This window comes from Amphiura filiformis, chromosome 4 (genome assembly GCF_039555335.1).
Source record: "Amphiura filiformis chromosome 4, Afil_fr2py, whole genome shotgun sequence".
Lineage (NCBI taxonomy): Eukaryota > Metazoa > Echinodermata > Ophiuroidea > Amphilepidida > Amphiuridae > Amphiura > Amphiura filiformis.
This window is the reverse complement of record NC_092631.1, coordinates 59,503,002-59,521,574: the sequence shown is the minus strand read 5'-3', so window position 1 is coordinate 59,521,574 and position 18,573 is coordinate 59,503,002. Positions and strand designations below refer to the sequence as shown.

General features: G+C 38.2%; 1 protein-coding gene across 1 annotated transcript in view; it reads left to right on the top strand.

The window, feature by feature from the left end:
- The first annotated feature begins 319 nt into the window (after nucleotides 1-319).
- LOC140151139 (signal recognition particle subunit SRP68-like) overlaps nucleotides 320-18,573 on the top strand; it is a 37,655-nt gene continuing 19,401 nt past the window's right edge. The window contains 3 exon segments of the mRNA XM_072173360.1: nucleotides 320-437; nucleotides 5,265-5,331; nucleotides 17,678-17,791. Coding sequence (XP_072029461.1) covers nucleotides 347-437; nucleotides 5,265-5,331; nucleotides 17,678-17,791 — 272 coding nt within the window. The 5' untranslated portion in view covers nucleotides 320-346.

Below are 18,573 nucleotides of genomic sequence, written 5' to 3'. Positions count from 1 at the left end.
AAATGCGACAGGCGAGACTGCTACGCAATTACCACGTATTTTCATGGTCTATTGCGTAATCGCGAAAGCACGCAACGCTCTATCGCGTATACGCTAAGGCACGCAGCGCTAGCGTGATTGTTAGACACAGCACGATCGAACAATCGGCCCTCATGAATATGCGAGAACTGGTACCATACAATATACGGGGACTTTGACTGGTGGTACGCGGTCTGTCTTATCTTACTCCTCTGTGCCTGCACCCCACCCCCCCCCCAGCCTGCAGAAATTAATGTCCCTAAATATTAAATTTCGATGGTGACTTGTATCTAATCTTGCCCAACACTATTACAAATCATGCCACAAAATGGCTGCTGCTAACGAAGGAACCGGTTCTGTTGGCACTGAAAATGGGGCCCAGGAAACAGCCACAGTCTCCGATTCATACACTCTGGAAGGTTGGCTTTGATTTTATAGAGTTATAACTTTATTTGCATGAACTTAAAATGTAAATTAAGAGCTAAGAAAGTTCAATTTTCATGTTTGAAAGAGTGAGTAGGACCGGTTCCAATTTGCAATGTGTGACATATGGAACTGAATGGGAGAAACGCACACGTGTACAAAATCATGAAATATAATTATTCTGAATCATGTACTGTGTCATGTGTATCTATTGGATACTGTTTCTGCATCATTTACACAGGCATGATACCATACATGTATATTTAAATGTTTCTAACTGTATCTTTCATGCTTTTACTAGATTTGAGCTAGACTAAAAACATTGAAAATTGAAAATAAGGCAAAGTAAAAATAAAAACATGTTTCTCGTCCGGGTTTTTAAAAATAAGGAGAATGAGGGGCTTTTTATTTTTAATTTTTTATTGGAAAACGATGCTAAATACCTGTATTTGGCACCATGTTTCGGGTATTCGACATACAGATTGATATCTGAGAAAAAGGAGTCCTGAGGCCCTTTTTAGGTAGACCCCTCTACTAGCTATAGTGATCACAAAACTCTTCTTAAATGATGTATTATGCATTTACAAAGCCGTAAAATAAGTTTCAACTTCTGAAACATCTTTTTCTACAAGTTATAACTGAAAGTTTACAAAATAAAAAGAAATTTGAAAAATCTTCAAAAAATTAGGAGGGCGCGGACGAGAAACATGTTTGGTTTTTTTACTCGGCCTAATACTGTCACTGTCAACATGAGTACTGGTCAGGCATGTACATATCATCAGTGTCATATCACTATCATGCATGATTATGCATAATGTTACAAATGTAAATGTACAAACATGTACACATGTTACCGTACATGACCTTCTCCCCAAGCTAGCAAGTATACTCCCACAAGGCACAAATTGCAGCGTTTTCTTTTGGGTCAAGCTGGGAGAAAAAAATCCCAGGTCGACCAAAAGCAGCGTATCGCACACAATAGACCACCTAAGTTATTGTAAATCGGTTTCTCCCAGGTCGACCAGAATTTTGGGTTGCCACATTCGGCCCATAAGCGCCAGGATTTTTAGCCAGGTCGACCCATGACAAGCATGCAAATAGCCCTACATAGGCCTACGTGCCCCGACCATGGCGATATACATGTGATGAGTATACCATTGTACGGCATTCATTCATAACTTTGTGCAAGCGCCGGTGTGACTTTTACGATATCAGTTTCAGTGTCTGGACTTGGCATCTAACTTTAATAATTCAGTCATAGGCCTACTCTCATTCTCGTATTTATTTAATAGAGTAGGCCTAGGCCCTATTCTTGTTTTAGTTTGCAAAATACAGAGGCAGATATAATCCCGGGATATACATGTAGTCATACTTCCAAGTTTTCTACTTTCTTGAATTTGCGTCAACGTGTAGCCTAGGCCTAAACTCGCTCAAGCTTACATCCAAGTTCGCATGGACGGTACTACGACTCGATGTTTCAGACTTGTGAGAAAAGGAAAGAGGTCACAAATAGGATCAAATAAAATAATCCAACAAAGAATCACCCTGCCTAAGTGCCGGACATAGGCTAGGCCTACATGTATTAAACTTTATTATTATCCACCACGAATGGAGTGCTAATTTCTATTAGCCTAAGCTGTCTTTCTATCAACAAACGTGGAATCTGCCAGCTTGACCAATTTGGCCAAATTGCAGTTCCATACAACTTCAAGTTACTCGAGAACACTAGCTTTGAATTTAGGTATGCAAGGCAAACCTTAGTTAACACATTTGCTAGTCAGCCAAATTCGCCGACAATGTCAATGCATATTTACATAGAAATTTAAAACAACTGGCGAAGAAGGAAACCTACATAAATATGTTTTCTATACTTCACTTGACCCAAATATATGATTTTTATGGTGATAAGACAATCACACATGGAATTTTAGAGGATTTTGATAGCAGTTCCATTAAAAAAGCTGCTATCATAATGAGACTAAGATCTAGAAACACCCCCGAAATGCCGTTTTGGGGAATTTTGCTAGCTGAATCTTTTTGATGAAAGTCAATCTTTTACAAGATGTAACTTTGCTACGGAAAGTGCTATGAAAAAAAGGTTTTCAGTTTTGGCTTTGTTTACTCAAGGGCTTTAATTTGATATATAAAATGGTGCAGTTTGATGGCAAATTTGAATTCACCTAGCATACCTATTATAGTAGGGAGGACGACACTTTTTAGGTTTTTTCAAGGAACTAGTACAAATTTGGTATCACTGTAAAGAGCATTAAAAACTTAGACAATGATACCAAAAACAACTCTAGACTATAGCTCGAAGTATGGGGGAGTTATACCTATTTGAAGTTGTGAAGGGTAGCGGAATTTGTCTGTCATTTTATGTCTACGGTACCTTGGATTTATTTATCTAGAGCACTTGTATATTTTTACAAGTAACACTTGCAAATCTGGTATCACTGTAAAGGGCATTATAAAAGAAAGACATTGGTACCAGAAACAGCTCTATAACTTAAAATATGGGGAGGTTATGCCTATTTAAAGTCATGTGAAGTTAACTGTTTTTTTGTGTGTCAATTTTTTGTGTACAATACAGGAGTATTTTAGAGACGATGATATTGCCTCCACCAAGAAATCAATATTGTTAGTAAATAAACAAGTAAATTTAGGAATGAATAAAGGAATAAAAAAATGAAAATTAATAAAAAAACAAACAAATGAATATGTAATCATAATCTGATGTGACCCATGCAACACATGTTTTGCCAGTGATGTTACTTGTGAACCTCATCTGACACTGCACTACTCAATTTCAGTATTGGAAAAAAAAATCACAGTAATTTGCTTTGAGCATTTATGCGCGATGGATATCTGCACAAGAATGACCACAAACATCTTCAGAATACTCTAAAATTTCATATTATATAGGTTTAATATAGGTTTAATGACCTCCTTCTGCTCCATTTCAGCAACTTTTTACGCCAAAAATCATGAAAATCTTAACTACAAAATAGACCTCAAAAACCTAGAAAATTAGGGGCTTTCCCCAAAACAAACCCCGGCGTGTTTGGTATGAGTGCAAAGGTCACAAAATTTCCTATAAAATGATGACATCATGCAGGTAAGTCTCGTGAAGTCTCGTGGATAAATCCACATCGAGATTTCGTGATTTTCAAGCAGACGATAAAATGGCGTCCCGTTGATCGAGTGGCTACGGTGTAACTCCTAAACTTCAACGACTTCATGACGTTAAAAAAACATGCTTATTGTTCTTTTTTTGTTGAACACATTAAATAATTGGAAAATTTCATCTTTAAACTCTTCAAAAATAATTTCCTATTGTATTTTGAGTTTTGAAAAGATGAGGAATGGTGAGTTGTTTTCACTAAGTATCACACACAAACAGATACAAATTTCATAAATCATTGTATGCGTTGGACTTGCTAATGATAGTTACGCATTCGATGCTAGAGTACTTGGCTATGGTTTTTTGGTCGCACCGGAGGTATATTCTGTTAAGGGGGTACTACACCCCTGGCCAATTTTTTACCTATTTTTGCATTTTTCTCAATAATTAAAGCGAATTTGTGACAAGTAAGATATGTATATTATAGGGCAAGGACTACAACTACTGCACTGAAAATTCAGCAACTCAAGGCAAGTAGTTATTGATTTATTGATCAAATACTGGTTTTCCCTCATTTTTGACTGTAACTCCACAACTGTTGTCCGTGCTGAAAAAAAATTTCTTATGCAGTAGTTGTAGTCCTTGCCCCTATAATATACATATTTTACTTGTCACCAATGCTCTATAATTTTTGGGAAAAATGCAAAAATAGGCACAAAATTGGGCAGGGGTGTAGTACTCCCTTAATGTTGAAATTTGGATGAATGAAAGTTATTTCGATGAGTCAACTGACAACTGTAGATCTTTTGAGCAAGATTTACCATATCTGGACAGTCTAAAATTTTGCTGAAGTGTAATTCTAGCAAGATTTTTAATGCAATCGCCTGTTGTGATCGGCTGTGTTTACTTCTGAACTTCCATTGCTTTACACAGTGTCATGCTTCAGCGAATCCGATTAGATTTTGAATGCAATGGTCTATAGCCTAGAATGTGAAGCTACATTGTATCATTGAGCAAATTCTTGGCTAGACTTCTCGAGCAATTCCATGCTTGTCTTGTTTGATTGGATCTTAAATTTTTAAGACTAAGAGCAACTTTCCTGGTCCAGCTGGTGTGATTATATGGTCCTTGCACAGACAACTTCCTGCAAGGTCAAATATTGATCCAGTTTTGCTGGAGTGGAGGACAAACAATGCACTGCACTGCACTGAGCAATTTTTTTATCTGGGAAGGGAGGTTCTTGATTTGTTGTCTTTAAGGTTATTAATTATTTAAAACTGTTGTGATTTAGTAGTTCACAGCATTTTACGAATGATATGGTAGTGAGCTTTGGCAAAAACTGCATTGCTCAATTCATAGCGAGTGTGTAGAAGAATTAAAATATCACAGATATACTTTAAAAAAAAAAAAAAAAAATAGGTGCTGCGGTTCTTGAGTTACGTTGTAAAGAGGGCTGAAACAACAACACTTTTGTAATACGTACATAACTCATTAACAACAATAAATTAAGCAAGTTTGCAAAGTATACGATTGTAGAATGAACTTTTGCAAAACATCAAGGTGTTATTTTTCAATAATATATTGATCTAGATAATGAAAATTATTTTTAGGTTGCTTCGTCCAACAATACCTCGTATACCCTTAACTTTAACATCAATATTAGTATCTAACTTGTTTATTTTTGTTGAACTTTGTATTTTAGTTCTACACATAGTTCAAGATGCTCAGCAACAACATGGCATGCGACATGGCGACTTTCAAAGATACAGGTAAAGTGAGGTGATAAAAAAGCATATATTTCATAATGAAATGTTAACGTATTAATATAATGTGAAGTGGGTCTGCCTTTAATCAACTGTCGGGGCACCCAATAAGGCCAATATAAAACAAACAAGACAATCATTTCGACGGCAATCTGAAAACGTGGTAGGACTGGTAGCATTCAGAAATCTAATACGGTAGTGTGCCAATAAAATCCAAATATTACATCCTAAATGGTAGCCAAAAATATCACAAATACCTTTAAAACCATGTCTTATCTTTTCTTCTTATAATCAAATTGATATGTGTATACTCTTTTTATTTGTTGTTTGATAATATCACAAATCCTATAATGTCATAACAATAAATAAAGATACTGAGTTACACACTGTGAAACCATAAGTACTCGTTTTGGACAAATCTACTCGTATTCAATCTCTAGCTAACAATGGGCCATAAACCATTGTGATGGCAAAGAAACGAGTAGCAAATACGAGTAGTACAGAGCACCCTAATCGATATGATTTCCACCCAATGCAGTCGACAGTCAAGACCATCCAAAATGAATGCAGTATTCAACACCCTCGCGATCGATACCGGCACGCGACAGCCGGTACTTTGTTTATATATTTATAGCATCAAACCATCGAGATAAAAATTTAACAGTAGGCTACAATTCGCGTTTATCATATTTTAATATTATTATAAATCGTGATGTCAGGATCATCTAATGATGTAAATTCGCGATGTCAGGTCATGCAGGATAACCATATTTTATCAAAAAAAAGTTTACCGATGGATCACACATGCATGATTGAAGAACATAAACCTGTCGCGCATATTTATTCATGTTAATAACGGCAAGTTTCCTTGTCTTCTTCTAGTCTTGAGCCTTTGTCCACGGTTTATACAAAGTACTAAAACGTTTGTTTTTTTGGTCATTTTGTTTTTATAGAAAAAGCAAACATAAACATACAAATCACCGCAAGTACAAGAGGATTTATCAATTGATAAAAATCCGTAAGACATAAATTAAAATACCGTCGAAAGTTATTCTACTCAGCCACGACTGCCCAGCGATTGATCATTTATGAGCGGGTTGTTGCGCGGCATATAAAGCCTATTATCCAATTTGCTCTTCTTTGTCGAGCACTTGATAAGTACAAACACATTTGAGAGAGGTACTTCACCAATCCAATCAAATACAGTCGTTTAAAACTCCTTTCTTGACCGTGTTCAAGTATAAAACAACGTGCTGATTATTCACAAAAAATTCTGAAACATGGTCTAAACCGTCGTATGTAAATTTCATACCGGGCATGATTAAAATGTTATGTATTATAGGGCGTATTAGTTACATGTTTAAAATTACATTTGTATTCATTTAGTTTCTAATGTATTTTCATAAAGATGTATTGTAATAGAGTAGCTAACAATTTGTGCAAATGTGTGTATCCAGGAAAGTTGAGAAAGATCGTATCCTGGGTGTGTATCATCATATCATTACTCAATATCTAATTGAAAAAAAAGAAATAGATATGAAGAACCACCGAAAAATAAATAACATGTATCGATGGAAGAACATGATGAAAATATACAGTAGGCCTAGGCCCTAGATCATTGGGCTTAAATTTATTCCCTTCGGTTCGTTACAAAATGTCACCGAGAAAGTAGGATTTCTCTGCTGTGCTCTGGGTCATACCCAGATTATTCTGCTACCAGAGTTGAAGAGAGAAACAAAGAAGCATGAAACCAAACCAAATGACTTCCCGAGCTCCGTCCATCGCCGGTATCACTCAGATTATCTACATGTAAAAACAACGTCGATAGCCGAAACACTCAACAGTCTTCATGTGAGGATAGGAAAGAGAAGGTCGTGAGTTTCGGGCTACTTATGAAGCTTTTTCTTCACGTTTTACGTTCTTCACCACAAAATCATCATCACCATTACCGGGCACCATTGATGTTTCTTGCCGAGTCGACAAGTGCCATGGCCCGCATGCGTCTGTGGGAGCTTGAGGACCCGGCCCTTTTTCGCTTAAATATCTTACCTTTAGGCCTATATTAAATCTATCATCGAAAATATAAAAGCTGCAATTATATATTCCAGAAATAATGTCCATGTTCCATTAAATAGAAATGGCCTGACATCGAATGCCTTTCCGTCTTCTTCTTTGAGGCGATAAAATCCTATCATCGAAAATATAAAAGCTGCAATTATATATTCCAGAAATAATGTCCATAGATGTTCCATTAAATAGAAATGGCCCGACATCGAATGCCTTTCCGTCTTCTTCTTTGAGGCGATAAAATCCTGGGATGTATTCACGATTTTCATTTTCCTGAAGAGCTGTTCATTCCTATTTTGATACTTCCTTATTTATTTATTCCAGGTATGTGTGTGTGAGAGAGAGTGATTAAGAAAGGCACAAGAAAAAGGGTTGATGGAAGAAAAGCAAACATAAACATACAAATCACCGCAAGTACAAGAGGATTTATCAATTGATAAAAATCCGTAAGACATAAATTAAAATACCGTCGAAAGTTATTCTACTCAGCCACGACTGCCCAGCGATTGATCATTATTTTATGAGCGGGTTGTTGCGCGGCATATAAAGCCTATTATCCAATTTGCTCTTCTTTGTCGAGCACTTGATAAGTACAAACACATTTGAGAGAGGTACTTCACCAATCCAATCAAATACAGTCGTTTAAAACTCCTTTCTTGACCGTGTTCAAGTATAAAACAACGTGCTGATTATTCACAAAAATTCTGAAACATGGTCTAAACCGGTCGTATGTAAATTTCATACCGGGCATGATTAAAATGTTATGTATTATAGGGCGTACTAGTTACATGTTTAAAATTACATTTGTATTCATTTAGTTTCTAATGTATTTTTCATAAAGATGTATTGTAATAGAGTAGCTAACAATTTGTGCAAATGTGTGTATCCAGGAAAGTTGAGAAAGATCGTATCCTGGGTGTGTATCATCATATCATTACTCAATATCTAATTGTAAAAAAGAAATAGATATGAAGAACCACCGAAAAATAAATAACATGTATCGATGGAAGAACATGATGAAAATATACAGTAGGCCTAGGCCCTAGATCATTGGGCTTAAATTTATTCCCTTCGGTTCGTTACAAAATGTCACAGTAGAAAGTAGGATTTCTCTGCTGTGCTCTGGGTCATACCCAGATTATTCTGCTACCAGAGTTGAAGAGAGAAACAAAGAAGCATGAAACCAAACCAAATGACTTCCCGAGCTCCGTCCATCGCCGGTATCACTCAGATTATCTACATGTAAAAACAACGTCGAGAGCCCGAAACACTCAACAGTCTTCATGTGAGGATAGGAAAGAGAAGGTCGTGAGTTTCGGGCTACTTATGAAGCTTTTTCTTCACGTTCTACGTTCTTCACCACAAAATCATCATCACCATTACCGGGCACCATTGATGTTTCTTGCCGAGTCGACAAGTGCCATGGCCCGTGCGTCTGTGGGAGCTTGAGGACCCGGCCCTTTTTCGGCTTAAATATCTTACCTTTAGGCCTATATTAAATCTATCATCGAAAATATAAAAGCTGCAATTATATATTCCAGAAATAATGTCCATGTTCCATTAAATAGAAATGGCCTGACATCGAATGCCTTTCCGTCTTCTTCTTTGAGGCGATAAAATCCTATCATCGAAAATATAAAAGCTGCAATTATATATTCCAGAAATAATGTCCATAGATGTTCCATTAAATAGAAATGGCCCGACATCGAATGCCTTTCCGTCTTCTTCTTTGAGGCGATAAAATCCTGGGATGTATTCACGATTTTCATTTTCCTGAAGAGCTGTTCATTCCTATTTTGATACTTCCTTATTTATTTATTCCAGGTATGTGTGTGTGAGAGAGAGTGATTAAGAAAGGCACAAGAAAAAGGGTTGATGGAAGAGAAGCCCGAAGAGAAGATCAAAGATTCCTTGGAGAAGATCCCGTATCAACCAAATCATTCAAAACATTTCACCAGTCGTCCGTCCTCATTTGAAACGCACCTGCTGTCGCGCGCACAATTCAAAACATTCCCACGGCTCCAGATGCAAATCCAGGGTTTTGTAGAATACACAGGGTCGCCGTCTAGGGTATATGTGCTGCGCCAAGCATTCCATTGTACCAGGTCCATCCACCGTCACCATGGTAACTCACAGTTAAGAAGGGATGATACCATAACACGTGTGTGCTTGCTTGTCTTCATAAATCATCGGAAGAGATACGATATATACTGCGAAGTTTTGAAGTTGTAAACAATTGATAATTTGTCCCAGGCTGTTTGTAATAATAAATGTTTTGCTAATTATCATATCTACGAATCTTTCAAGATGGGACGCACCATTTGATACTCGGGGGTGGAAGTTGGGGTCAGGGAAAGAATTTTTTTTAATTCCATGCATAGGTGGGGAAAATACTTCTTTTTTTTTTTTTTAGTGTTTTGGTGGGAAAGTTTTTTTTTTTTGCTCATGTTGTGGGTGAGGGTTTTTAAAAAAAAAAACTTCCTACCCCCATCCTGAGAAACGTGGGTCACGTGATCAATAATTTATATGATTAATACTGGTAGTCAGGCTGTCTGTGACTCTCACGGTCTGTGAGTCTGTCGGTGCACCTATTTTCTCGGAGATTAGGGGTCGTACGTTCCTCAAACTTGGTGGGTGGGTGCATCTTGACCCAATACAGAACAAGTTTGTATTGGTTAGTGGGTCAAGGTCACCCAAAGTTATCTAGGGGTCATCTAAGGTCAAATGAGCAAAAACTGTCGTATGGGTATATGAAACTTGGTGGGTACAGTCAACATTTAGAGGCAAATTTTTGAAGGTCATTTTGGGGTCATTCGGGGTCACCCAGGGGTCATCTGAGGTCAAATAACTTAAAACTCGTATATATTGGTATAAAATTTGAGGGGTACAGCGAACATTTGGAGCCAAATATTTGAAGGTCATTTTGGGGTCATCCGGGGTCACCTTGGGTTTATCTGAGGTCAAATAACTTTAAATTGTCGTATGGGCATGAAACTTGGTGGGTACAGAAAACATTTAGAGCCACATTTTTTGAAGGTCATTTTGGGGTCATCTGAGGTCAAATTACTAAAAACTGTTGTATGGGCATGAAACTTGGTGGGTAGTCAATATTTAGAGCCAAATTTTTGGAAGGTCATTTCAGAGTCCTCCAAGGTCATCCAGGGGTCATCTGAGGTCAACTTAGTAAATACTGTCATATGGGCTTGAAACTTGGTGGGTACAGTCAACATTTAGAGCCAAATTTTTGGAAGGTCGTCCAAGGTCATCCAGGGGTCAGCTGAGGTCAAATTAGTAAATACTGTCATATGGGCTTGAAACTTGGTGGGTGTAGGCCCCTACATTCAACATTTTAGAGCCAAATTTTTGAAGGTCATTTCCGGGTCACCAGGGGTCATCCGAGGTCAATTTTAGTATAAACTGTTGGATGGGCATGAAACTTGGTGGGTACAGTCTGGCGGAAAATGAAACCGAAGTTTGATGGCCTCGTGATTCAAACGGCACATGTACGTGTTCCCGGAGTGATGATGCATATGATGTGGACTGAGACTAGACAAGTATCTATACCCGGGACTAGTACCCATGGAACTCTTACCTTCACGGTACTCCCCCACAAGAAAAAACAAAAAAATCGTTGTCTCCACCTAAATGAATTCCTATACTCATTTTGTTTCTGATCCCGTAATGACCGAATGAAAAAATCAACTGGTTTTATGCATGAGCGCAAAAATTGTGTTTCCAATTCTGCGCTCAATAATGTTTTATCACCTGCTTAGGCCTACTCATGCTATGTTTTATGTTATATAGTCTTGGTGGTATGTAGGGTTTCACCTTGCCCCCCTCAAACTCTGCATTACCCCCCTACATGACACACACACCTTCACGAACCAATTCAAAGAATTGAGCCCGAAATGTAAAATGTTAGTTTTATGCACCTAAATCCGAATTTGTGTTTGTGTTTGCATCTAAAATTATTAACCTATAAATCACATGAGCTTGGGGGGTATTTAGGTGAGTGTAGGGTGTGTGTTTGTGTGGGTCGGAGACCGACGGATGTACTTTGTAGGTTCTCCCTACTCGTTTGTTTTTGATCCCGGACGCATATGGTACGTAATGACTGAATGAAAATCACCCGGTTTCATGCATGAGCGCAAAAGTCTTGTTCCCGAATTCTGCGCTCATTAATGTTTATCATGTGCTGGGGTGTATTTAGGTGTGTGTCAGCTGGTGTGTATGGGTCGGGTGTAGGCCTACACTCTAATATCGCACTATTCTCTTTTAATTGAAACCCTACTCATTTTGTTTCTGTTGATCGAATGACAATCACCCGAGTTTCATGCATGGCGCAAAAGTCTCATTTCCGAATTGTGCGCTCAATATTAAATGTTTTGTCATAATGCTTAGGTGTATTTGGGCGTGTGTATGATGGGGTTTGGGGTCGGGTATACACTGTAATTTCGTATAGCATTCAATTTAAAATTAATTCCTACTCATTTGTTTCTGATCCCGTAATGACCGAATGAAAATCGCCCAGTTTCTTTATGCATGAGCGCAAAATTCTCTTTTCCGAATTCAGCGCTCAATTATGTTTTGTCATAATGCTGGGGTGTATTTGGGTGTGTGTCTGCTGGGGTGTGTGGGTCGGTGTTCACTCTAATATCGTGCTATTCAATTTTAAATGAATTCCTACTCATTTGTTTCTGATCCCGTAATGATCAAATAAAAATCACCGGTTTATGCATGAGCGCTAAAGTCTCGCTTCCAATTCTGCGCTCAATAATGTTTTAGGTGCTTGAGTGTAGGGGTGGGGGTGCGTGTGTGTGTGTGTGTGGGGGGATGTTGGGGAGGGGTGTTCGTGTGTAAGTGTGGGTCGGATGGACGCTCTAATTTTGTACTATCCATTTTTTTATTAGAATTTTTGATCCCGTAATGACTGAATGAAAATAGGCCTACATGGTATTATGCATGAGCGCAAAACTTGAAGTCTCGTTTCCAAATTATGCGCTCAATACAAGCATGATCTAAGAATTTTATAATTATGTGCTTGTACTTTTTGTTGTACGTGTATAGAATGGGATGAACGTGGGGGGACCTGCTGACCCCAAACAAAATCTACTCCCCCTTGGCATAAAATGAAAAAAAAACCCCAAAACATTGAAATATAGGCCTAATATTACTAAGCGGTTACCCATATTTGGCGGTTCTCGGCTGGACGCGATTACTTGGCTGATGGTAACTGAAGCCACCAAGTGTCATGCCCATATGATAGTTTTTACTAATTTGACCTCAGATAACCCTGGTGACCCCAAAATGACCTTCCAAAAATTTGGCTCTAAATGTTGACTGTACCCACCAAGTTTCATGCCAATACAACAGTTTTTACTAATTTGACCTCAGATGACCCATGGGTGACCTCAAATGACCCCAAAATGACCTTGCAAAATTTTGGCTCTAAATGTTGTCTGTACCCACCAAGTTTCATGCACATATGACAGGTTTTAGTAGTTTGACCTCAGATGACCCCTGAGTGACCTCGGATGACCCCAAAAATGATCTTCCAAAATTTTAGCTCTAAATGTTGACTGTACCTCACGTAAGTTTCATGCCCATATGACAGTTTTAGTAATTTGACCCCTGGGAGGGGGCCCGAGGTCAGATGATTTACGAACATAACCTTCTTGCCAGGACAGAACTACACCCACCCATCGTGGGTTTTTTTTTAACGCTCTTGGGGAAGAGTCGGCGCCCATGGGGCACTCACCCACCCCCTTTAAGACACGGTTTCAGATTTGAAGCAGGTTTGACTGCCAAAAATGGCAAAATATAAAGTTTCAAAAAATATTGTTTTAAATATGTTTTCTAGACTGAAATTTTGTGCAGAATTCATTTCTGAAGTCAGAAATGCACAATCTGTCATTGTTTTCCTGATATGAGCATTACAGTAGAGGCATATGCTTTTGACGGAAATAAAAATATGAGATCCATAAGTGACAACATCATCACAACATATTTGAACTCTATTGGCACACTTATAAAGGCTCTGCAAGGCTCACATCATGTTGTAGTGCAAGTCTGACATCTGATTGGTGCACACACATTGAATATAGGTCACATGATTGCGCAATATTACAGGTACTAATTGTTCCTGATTTTGCTCAAAAATGGGGTGGCAAGTCAATTTGTTAAAAAATTAGAACTCAAAAATATGCATTTTAGCACAAGTTTGGTACTATATCCCTGTAGTACTGTATCATGGGAATAACTGATTAGTTTTTACACATGTCGCCTCATATTTTTTTTTTGCGATTTTTGAAATGCCAAATTTTACGTAATTTACAGATGTCACAAATTGTTAAAAAAATTAGAAAAGAAAATTGAGAAGGAATGGAAAGATATTAATGTTATACCCAAGTAGGAACTTATACTGTGCATAACTGATTAGTTTTTCAAGCCTATAGCTCTTGTAGTTTTCTTGTAATCCCGATTTTTATAAATGGCAGGAATTTTTACACACATCAAAATTTTAAGGGGTAGGGGAAACATTTTTACATTTTGCAAGTCTTTCCCTTAGTTAAAATGAACAAAGTTAGGTATCAAATGAAAGCCCATTCAATACTGCATAGACTGGTAGGTCAACCATCACTGTAGCACCTTCCTATCAAGAGTTATGATTTTTCAAATCAATTTTTTTGCTGAAAACGGCTTTTTTTGGCATGTCAATTGTCACGAGGCATGTCATATTTGAATGATTCTGCGCAAATGATTAAGTCAATCACAAAACAAATGCCTGAATCCATCAAATAGTACCCTCAGCTGATATGTTAACATTTTAAAGGGCCATATCTATGTATATTGTAGACTCTATGAGTATGCAAAGTTGGCATGTGAAAATTTTTGTCACCCAAAAAGTGTGTTTTTCGGGCAAAATCGGCCACAAATCAACATTTTGTAGCAAAACAATGTACGATGCACGCGTTTTGACAAAAAAATCATGTTCTACAAACAATTTTACCCTAGAAAAGACACCTTAGAAACTAAACATAGCTATTTTCACTCTGGGGTGAATTTTTACACACTTTGGCAGTGAAACCTGCTTCAAATCTGAGACCATGTCTTAACCATAAATCATTGCAGAAAACATTCCACATTTACCGACCCAGTCGGACCCACCACCGCCCTGCATTAACTCTGCCCCCCCCTCCCAGCGGTAAACATGCACATGGGCCCTGCACCCTCACCATGCTCACCTCGAAAAAGCACCCCTCCCACCCTCCCACTAAAAATTCCCGTGCCGCCACTGCGCATTTTAATACAAGGTCTGTGGTCTATTTAGGGACGCACCATTAGATTCTCAGGGTGGGGTAGGAATTTATAAAAAACAAAAACTTCACTACATGAGCAAAAAAAAAAAACTTTCCCCACCAACAAAAAAAAAAACCAAAAAAACTTCCCCCACCTAACTGTGTATAAATGCATGAAATTAAAAAAAAAAATCCCCGACCCCAACTTCCTACCCCAGTATCAAATGGTGCGTCCCTTATAATGTTTGGATCAGAGCATGGACCAAAAATTGTGACCGCACACACGCACACCTGTGTGGCGCCATTTAAGTCTGGTATAAAAAAACACTCCTCAAAAACTTTAAAAAAATCATCAATTGGTATGTACATGCACTCAGCAGCTATGGTACTAGCTAGGGATTTTCCCATGTTGTCGCAATCATCTGTCGCCACCTAAAAACCTATAAATAGAAACAATAAATAATGACTTGGGAGTCGGAGATTTTATTAGGGTGTTCTATTTGATGTTTCTTCCAGGTTTCCTACAGATCCTTTTAGCGCATGATTTTTATTTATATTCATTATTAGGGGTGGTGCAATAATAAATTATGTGTACTCCTGGGGGTGAATTCTCAAAATGGTCTGCCAAAAACGCTTGCCCCCCCTTTTGATGCCAAAAATCGTTCCCCCCCTTTCGACGTGCCAAAAACCTTTGCCCCCCCTTTGACGTGCCAAAAATCTTTGCCTCCCCCCTTACACATGCAAGATTTTGGGGAACCCAAATTTAAAACCTTAAATTGTCTTATCATATATCTTGAAAGTGAGCAGGAAATTTTGCATATTTGAATGTGTTCCTAACGTTTTCCTGTGCTTTTTTAGGGCGTAATGTAGAAACGGTACCCAAAATATCTGTGCCAAAAATTGCTTGCCCCCCCTTTCGACCTGCCAAAAAATGCTTGCCCCCCCCTTCTGGCCTGCCAAAAATCTTTGCCCCCCCTATAATTCACCCCCCCGGGGTACACATAATTATTGCACCACCCCTTATATGGTCTCAGTATTGGTGTAAATTAAATACAGACAATTGTAATGGTTTGATTTTAAAAAAATTGAAAATCAGTTAAACAAGTTCGTAAAATTACAAGCACATAATTATACAGATTCTGATGAAATTGAAAATATAATTTCCCCAAATTACACGTTTGTTTACATTTTATGTGCACGCTGTAAATCATGTACTCTCCGACTAAATGTGGTTCTAAAAATAGGTACCATATACCATGTGTTCCTGGGCATGGATACCCTCATTTAAATAACTAGGGCGGGCACGACCGCATCCCAGAAATAACATCAATGAGGTTCGGCTCATCAAAGTCAGTTAATACACATGGATGAGGGAATTCAACTTTCAATATAAACAAATCAAATGTATCGCAATGAAAATGATAAATTCAGCATGTTCAGTTGGGCTCAAATCGAGTCAACTGATCCGGCGGCGCTGGCCTAATTTTAAATTGCTTAATGGACATTCCCGAGAGACATTCACGAGTCCGGTCCATTTGCATTATCATATCAGTAAAAACAAGATGAAGACCGGAGATCCCGCCGGAGATGAAGATCACGTTGGTGCTTGGCCGGGCTTTCTTCAGATTCGTGGACGACGGAGTACGACTACGAGTAGGCCTACTGCCCGATACTGCAGGATCGACTCTTTCAATTCAGGACTCAGTTCAATTTTGTTGGTGGTTTATCGACTTTCAACTTTAAATTCACAAATGCTCGGCATGTTGCATAAATTTGGTTATTTCACCGGCCGGGAACTGCCGGGCTGGGTGGCGGTGGGTCTCGGTGCGGTGTGGGTTATCATCCCGGACTGTCCCGGCCTTCATAACTTATGGGCTTGCTCTTGGATCCGGACTTAAGTACGTGATTTATTAATTATGTGCAGTGCTTTGGTTCTAAAAAATTGGAAAGGAACAGAACACGTCCGTCAAACAATACAACTCATGAACTTACAAGGAATATAAATTGAGATGAAACCCGAGATGAAAGAAGTTACAAGCCAAAAATACGGTAGGCATATAAAACTACATACGCGAGGTTGGTTTTTTTTTCACGCTGCGTCACGTCCGTGCCGATTTATAAACTTTCAAAACAACGGATATAAAAGACTTTGTCATGATCTTAGTTCTCATTTATAGATATTCTTGATCCATTGGTTATTAATTAGTAGGCCTACTCCGGATCCATGGCAGAGCGGGACAACACAATTTATCGCCAGCCAAACAAATATTATTAATTAAAGACGCTTAAGCAATCTAATTTTAATTGACACATGATTTTCTCCTTCGTAGTTCAAAAAAAAAGTATGAATAAAAAAAACGTATGAGCTCGTAGGCCTATTCCAAGTATAATGTAAATTTTGAGTGATTTATATTTTAACTTGGTGATCAACACGTGTTGCTGTTGTGTTGCAATCAGTGACAGAAATATTAAACGGCAAACTCTAGAGACAAGAAGATGGTCATGCTAAAAGTAATGTTGATAAAATTAGGTTATTTATATTACTGATTTGACATCCAACAATTTGCTACGATCGATCGAACCTTTTATCACTCGGCGACGCTGAAGTATGTACGGTACTTATCTCGGCTCAAGTGGGTTTGGAGCTCCCAAAATAACCAATACACCCAAGCTGTGCATTGGGTGCTTTTTGCTGATTTGCTACTCGTTTTTGCTGCTCGTTTCTCAAGTGGCGATACTCGTTTTTCAAGTGGCGATGCTCATTTTTGCTACTCGTATTAAAGTGGATTGGGTAACATAACAAAGGAGGAACAATGGTTAATTCCTCATTGTTAGGAGGTTTTGAAAACGAGTAGAAGTGTCCAATACGAGTAGTTTTCCATTACCAGTGACAGTTACTGGAACTAAGCTGCACCCACCCCCACTTAGAAATGCGGAAGTGTTACTTCTCACAATGTTTTTGCGGTTCTTGATCATGATGTTCACAGGGGTTATTGCACAAGAAGGCTTCGGAGGATACGCAAGTCTATCAAATTCATGTGCAGCAACAGGAACAAGTTTGTTCATCGCAAGATAAGCGAGGATATCATCACAGATATTAGGTAGGTACAAACCGTACAATGCAATTTATGGGACTTACTCCTCTGTGATGTGGAGTTTACATCCACTCTGTTGCAGTGAACTTTGCTACAGTATACTGTTCCTTTGTTGTGATTTATGGTGAAGAGAGTCAGTGGCGTAGCCAGGTTTTCAGAATAGGGGGCACAAACTTGTGAATACGGTACCTACAACAAACTTGATATCGCAAAAAGTATTAAGTCAGTGATCTTTCCACCACCACCTTAAATTGGTAATAAGGCCAAAAAAATTGTTTGCTTGCCCTCCCGTGGGATTTTTAGGATGGGTCGCTATTTTTTTTAAATGACTCACTACTGTATAGGCCTGTAGGCAAATTAAGGCAATGAACATTGGTCATGTGGAAAGATAAATCAATGCTTCACTTTAGACCTTCAAAACGCAAGATACACTATGTAGAAATGGATTCAATTAGAACAATGGCATACTTACAATCATAAGATGCAAAGTTTATTGGAAACATTGATGCAGGCATGAACAGTTATAGATTTTATTATAACGAGTTTACAGTAATGATATTCTTCTTAAACAAAATGTTGTTGGCCAAATTTAGTTTTGAAATGAAATTTAAACACAGAAAAAGGAATTAAAAACCATTGAAATTGTAAACTAAAAACTGAAACAAAGAAAGAAGAAAGGGCTGATCCTGATTTTGGCCAATTTTGGGTCGAGCAAACAATTTTTTTGTAGCCTAAGTTTAGGCTGGCTACATTACACAGAACTGTGAGGAGAATATTCGAGAAATAGG